Source organism: Microchirus variegatus (genome assembly GCF_963457635.1).
Source record: "Microchirus variegatus genome assembly, chromosome: 18".
Lineage (NCBI taxonomy): Eukaryota > Metazoa > Chordata > Actinopteri > Pleuronectiformes > Soleidae > Microchirus > Microchirus variegatus.
In genome coordinates, this window is record NC_139819.1 from 7,950,193 (window position 1) to 7,956,684 (window position 6,492).

Sequence of the window (6,492 nt, forward strand, 5' to 3'; positions counted from 1 at the left end):
CACTTTTGTTTCCTTGACATCCACCAACTCAAGATGCTGAAAAGGTTCCCTCAAAAATCCTGCTCCATGCTCACACTTTGTGACATATTCATGTGCTCAGAGTATCTCCTGGTTCATATCTTAAGAAACAAAACAAAAAAAAACCTTTTGTCATAAAACCTTAAAGAAAGAGAAGATCAGTGAAGTACACTCACTTCACTTGTCACCAGTACTGTATGTAGATAAAGAGATTTAACAGGCTTCCTGTGTGCTGCAACCATCTAAACACACATGAAGAGGTTCAATTCAAATGACCTTATTTGTCGCCAAGCGTCAATGTGTTTGTGGTGCATTTTTAAGGTAGTTGTGTTCATGAATTATATTTCAGGAAAAGGCTTCTTCTTCTTTTTACATTACTGTTCATATTATTATAGTCCTATAAATGTGAATGCCCCTACCTTTAAAATACTAATTAAATAACCTGAATTATTTCAATCCTTTTACTGTCCACTTTGATTGGTTTGCAGTTGACTGCAGGGACATGAGCCTGTTTATTTTGGTTTATGATGCTACCTTTTCATAGTTTAGTCTCTAAAAGACCTGTGATATATATAATGGTACATGGGTCTGTAAGGTGGAGGTTGGGGGGTAAAAAGAAAATGGTGCATAAATGATTTCACAGATTTAAAACATGTTTTGTTATTTATAAACACTTTTCTGATATTATGATACTTCTCTGATGTTGCTAATGTTCCAATATTACATATCTTATATTTTATACAATAACAAATAAAGCTTTGTGTTCTGTAACTCATTTTCATAGATTTATGCTTGCATGTATATATGAAAAAAGTGCAGTCAACATATACTTGATAATATTTTTTCTTTGCTGTTATGAGTATTTCTGTCATTATTTTTCTTCCTTTTTTAGGCTCTCTGATCACAGCTGGCTGAGCGACTGCGAGCCTGTTTCTCTGGTTTTCCTCTCTGTACTTTGAGTCAGCTCTTCTGGAGGCAGATGAAGAGCTCTCCGGCAGAAGTTCTTGAAGGCAGGGATGGAGAAGTAGTAGACCACAGGATCCAGCACGCTGTTCAGGTAGGTCAGGCTAATGGAGATGAAAAACGCACGTTTCAGTTCTTCTATGGCAGCACAGACTTCAGATTGTGGGAGGGTGCTGACTTTGATCCAAATGAGGAGCTCTACGATGTTGCTCGGGAGGAAGCAAATGACGTAGACCACCACCACGATTGTGATGAAGCACAGAGCTTTTTTGATCTTTGCGTGCTGGGCCAGCTGTCTCCCTCTCAGGTGGATGATAATGTGGAAAGTGCAGTAGAGAATCACACACAAAGGAAAATAGAAGGAGAAAAGAAACACAAACGTGTGCCAGTTCACATCATGGTCAGTGCTGGTGTAGATCACAAAGTTGTCGCAGCGGGTCGTGTTGACGTGTTCTAGAGTGAAAATGTGAGCGGTCATTGAAATGGTGAAGAGCCATATTGCAAGTGCTCCAAACGTGGCTTTAGAGATGCTCAGAGAGTTGATGGGATGGTGGGGATGCACCACACGCATGTACCTGTCCACAGCGATGGCCATTAAGAACAATATGCTTCCACCGCTATTCATAGCCAACATGAAGAGGCAGATGTTGCACAGAGTGCTTCCAAAAGCCCAGTCGAGCCCTGACATGTAGTAGCTGACACGCAAGGGCAAAGCCATGATGAGCAGAAAGTCAGCCACTGCCAGGTTGAAGAGTAACACCGTGCTGCTCTTCCATGGCTTCAGGTGGAGGCAGAAAATCCAGAGAGCCAGACCATTGCCGAGGATTCCCAAGATGATCTCTATCACCAGCAGTGGAGGGAGCACTCTGCTCAGCAGAGCGCCTTCGAAATGGCATCGCATCTTGAATGATCTGCTCTCTCTGACTGCTGACTTCAGAAGAGTCACCCATATGGACTGTGCAGGCTGTATAAAGAGAATGATTGTGGTTTTGGTCTTCACAGGAAGTTGTCTATAGTTTCTGCTGTCTGACAAGTATTGACAGAAAAAAAATCTTAATCTGCCTATTTTGGATTGGTTTGCAGTTGACTCCAAGGACATGTGCCTGTTTCATTTGGTTTATGATGCTACATTTTCATAGTTTAGTCTGTAAAAGACCTGTCAAATGAAAATAAAGGAACATGTGGCACTGCAATAAAACTCCTGAGTTGAGAGAATTTACATAAATAGGTGTATAAGGTGGAGGGAGGGGAAAAAAACACTGCATAAAGTATTTCACAGTTTAAAAAAAAAAAAACGTTTATTTTATTAAAAGAAACACTTATTTTTGCAAGTGCAGTGAAGACACAGAGAAATAAAAATAACTATACTTTCAAATTATTCACATTCTTCTCTGATGACATACAGCTCATAAGGTGAAGAACACATTTAATTATTCATAAACACTTTTCTGATATTATGATACTTCTCTGTTGTTGCTAATGTTCCAATATTACATATCTTATATTTTATACAATAACAAATAAAGCTTTGTGTTCTGTAACTCAGAATTTCATAGATTTATGCTTGCATGTATATATGAAAAAAGTGCAGTCAACATATACTTGACAATATTTTTTCTTTGCTGTTATGAGTATTTCTTTCATTATTGTTCTAACTTTTTTAGGCTCTCTGATCACAGCTGGCTGAGCGACTGCGAGCCTGTTTCTCTGGTTTTCCTCTCTGTACTTTGAGTCAGCTCTTCTGGAGGCAGATGAAGAGCTCTCCGGCAGACGTTCTTAAAGGCAGGGATGGAGAAGTAGTAGACCACAGGATCCAGCACGCTGTTCAGGTAGGTCAGGCTAATGGAGATGAAAAACGCACGTGTCAGTTCTTCCATGGCAGCACAGGCTTCGGAATGTGGGAGGGTGCTGACCGTCTGCCGAGTCCTGATCCAAATGAGGAGCTCTACGATGTTGCTCGGGAGGAAGCAAACGACGAAGACCACCGCCACGATTGTGAGGAAGCACAGAGCTTTCTTGATCTTTGCGTGCTGGGCCAGCTGTCTCCCTCTCAGGTAGATGATAATGTGGATAGTGCAGTAGAGAATCACACACAAAGGCAAGTAGAAGGAGAAAAGAAACACAAACGTGTGCCAGCTCAGCAGATTATGGGCCGTGTTGGTGTCGATCACAAAGCTTTCGCAGCGGGTCGTGTTGACGTGTTGTAGAGTGAAAACGTGAGCGGTCAATGAAATGGTGAAGATCCATATTGCAAGTGCTCCAAACATGGCTTTGGAGATGCTCAGAGAGTTGATGGGATGGTGGGGATGCACCACACGCATGTACCTGTCCACAGCGATGGCCATCAAGAAGAATAGGCTTCCGCTGCGGTTCATAGCCAACATGAAGAGGCAGATGTTGCACAGAGTGCTTCCAAAAGCCCATTCGAGCCCTGACATGTAGTAGCTGACACGCAAGGGCAAAGCCATGATGAGCAGAAAGTCAGCCACTGCCAGGTTGAAGAGTAACACCGTGCTGCTCTTCCATGGCTTCAGGTGGAGGCAGAAGATCCAGAGAGCCAGACCATTGCCGAGGATTCCCAAGATGATCTCTATCACCAGCAGTGGAGGGAGCACTCTGCTCAGCAGAGCACCTTCGAAATGGCATCGCATCTTGAATGATCTGCTCTCTCTGACTGCTGACTTCAGAAGAGTCACCCATATGGACTGTGCAGGCTGTATAAAGAGAATGATTGTGGTTTTGGTCTTCACAGGATGTTGTCAGTAGGTTCTGCTTTCTGACAAGTATTGACAGAAATAAAAAAGTATTCATCTCGATTCCCCAAACCTGAATCTCGCCTACAGATGTAAAAGGTGGAATTATTATTTTTAGAAATTATTTGGAACAAGAGTTGCCCTCTTGAATAGTCTGCAAATATAAAAGTGTTGGAGTAAAACAAATGCTCATTCTTTATGTTCTGTTAAGCCTAAGTTTATACAGGTTGCATTTTGCAGAACTAACACCCATGTTGATGTATTTTTACCCCAGTGGACTTCTTGTTTCCCGTATATTATAAGCTAGATGAGAAAGTATTAAAATCATGGTGGTATGCATGTAAATATGTAGTTTAAAATGATGACTTAATGGTGAAGGTACAAATCACTAGATTTTGAAAGTAGTGCTTAGTCATATATAGATTTTAATTAGAAGAGCACTTCTGTTGTATGTCGATTTAAATGTATGCACGCTTAAATAATGAAAATAGAAGTGTGTTGTTTAAAGTGTGTAGGTTTAAAGTTGTGGAAATGCAAAAGCAATCGTGTAGAAATGATTGATGTAGATTAAACCACAGGACACTCACCACTGTTACCGCATGTGTGCCCTAATTTAGGACTCAAACTGTGTGAAAAAGTTTCTGTGGCACGATCATATACAAGCTTACGGAAGAGTATTAGTGCCACATGTAAAAAATCAATAAAACAGCATGAATTCTGACTGTTAATCTCAGAATTTATGACGTTTTATTTTATTTCTTTTACGTGGCACTAATACTCTGCTGCTGCTGTAAAAGCCTGGTGGTGGCAGCACTGCACTGTTGATCCCAGCTGAACACCCGGGTAAACTGGTCTGGAAAAGTAGACTGTATGTAAAGATCAGTAATCTTTATTGTCAGTCTATGAGCACATACAGCCACTTAAAAAAAACAACAACCTCTGAGTCTGGTAGGGTGTGATCTGGCACTTCTGTATCTTTTACCAGAGAGCAGCAGTTTGAAAAGATGGTGTGAGGATGCTCTCAATGGTCCCCACCAGCAGCTTCCTCTCCACGCCGTTGTCTCCTGAGCACCCTGAGGAGGAGGAGTCCTTGTTGTGTTCTCTTGATCGTGGCTGTGTTTGTTGTCCAGGAGAGGTCTTCTGAGATGTAGGCACCCAGGTATTTGAACGCGTGGACCCTTTCCTCACATTCCCCATTGACGTAGAGGGGATAAATCAGGCCTTCGTTGTCCTTGTTCCTCGTCCCTGTACGCTGTGTCAGTGCCCCTCAGATATATTCCCAACCACTTTTGTGTCATCTGCAAACATTAACATAATTAATGGCAGTGATTGACCCAAAGTCTAGACCAACACCAGGAGGAAGGTGGACGACCTCGGCCGTCCTAACAATGGACTCCTCTCTCCGTTTCTGTCAGGAAAACGTTTGGTATGGTTATGAGTCACTTTCTCACTTCAAAAAGCAGATGTTTCAGTTTCAGTGAAAGTGCTTTTTTGAGGGATTAAGACCTGGTTTTAGGGTTTAGGTCAGGTTTTGGTTAAGGGTTTGGGTAAGGCCGTAAGGTAATGGGCTAGAGAATACATTATGTCTATGAGGCTCCTCACTATGAATGCTGCACAAACATTGATTGTTTAGAATCTAATCTGTGGAGTGAATTTTATTTATTTAATTATTTTCAGTTACAGTTAACACTGAGAGGTTGTTGAGTTTGTTGAAGCACTGGTTGGTGAAGTTGCTGGTTCCTTCTCTCATTTAAAAAAAAAAGAGAAAGACTCGCTCTGACTATATCTGATCACATGTCGTCTGCTGCTGTCTAGTGGATAAGATTTGAACGTCTGCTTTTGACACTGCTGTCATGAACATAATAATGCTTGCTTGTTGAGGCATTGATTTGGCTTCATTGTCACTATGGAGGCTGTTTTATACTGAGAGGAGACAAAAGCTGTAATGAACCGCTTTGTGGTACAAAATATTTTATTCATTATTTTGTGAGAGGCTGTGAAATAATACAAATACAAAAAAAACATGACATTAAAATCCCTATTCTCTGTGCACATGAACTCTCTCACACGACCTCTCGCCTTTTCACCTGTCACAGCTGTCATTTAGTGATTTTCCGTGATCGTGACGTGGACCTCACCTGTTTGCAGACTTCTGTCCCTCCTCTTCCTCCTCCTCGTGTTGTCCCATCAGCCCTTGTGCCTCGTTCCCCTGCATACCTGGGAACAAAACATTGTGGCCTCAGCTCCACCCGCAGCAGTGAACATGAAATTCCAGTCTTACAGCCTTGAGGAGTCAATGCAGACCTGCGCCTAAAGTCAGACATTTACATAATAAACAAACGAAGATGTTAGTGTTGTGGCAAAGAAGAAAACAACAACATGAAGCCTGGTCAGCATTGTACTTTTTGTAAATACGAGTGTTAATGTTATATCTGTATAGCTTGTAAAGGTTTGGCTTCTGATAACTAAAGGAAGGAAGAATTCACAGACACAATGAAATCAGGTTTGTCCACATGCCACGTTGACAGCTAAGTCGGGTAAAGTTGGATCAAGCAACTGTCATAGTGATACATGGTTTAAAAAAAAAAAGTAATGCTTGAAAGGACATTATGCAAAGTGATCATTTGTTCATGCTCAGTTCACCCTCATTTTCCCCTGCATGCTCAAATTGTTTATTGGGGTTTAACCTGAAACTAAGGTTATACCCCAATGTATCCAATTTAGGTGAAATTATCTCCTTTAGACAGAAACGTAACGT

General features: G+C 41.4%; 2 protein-coding genes across 2 annotated transcripts; both read right to left on the reverse strand.

The window, feature by feature from the left end:
• Positions 1-919: 919 nt before the first annotated feature.
• Positions 920-1,882, reverse strand: LOC310940451 (hydroxycarboxylic acid receptor 3-like; the record flags this gene model as incomplete). Its single annotated transcript, XM_083905428.1, has 1 exon — positions 920-1,882. One exon carries the CDS (start codon positions 1,880-1,882, stop codon positions 920-922), a length of 963 nt encoding a protein of 320 aa, XP_083761554.1.
• Positions 1,883-2,654: 772 nt separating this feature from the next.
• LOC310940138 (hydroxycarboxylic acid receptor 2-like) lies at positions 2,655-3,632 on the reverse strand (the record flags this gene model as incomplete). Its single annotated transcript, XM_083905071.1, has 1 exon — positions 2,655-3,632. The coding sequence occupies one exon, from the start codon at positions 3,630-3,632 to the stop codon at positions 2,655-2,657; it is 978 nt and encodes a 325-aa protein (XP_083761197.1).
• Positions 3,633-6,492: the final 2,860 nt, after the last annotated feature.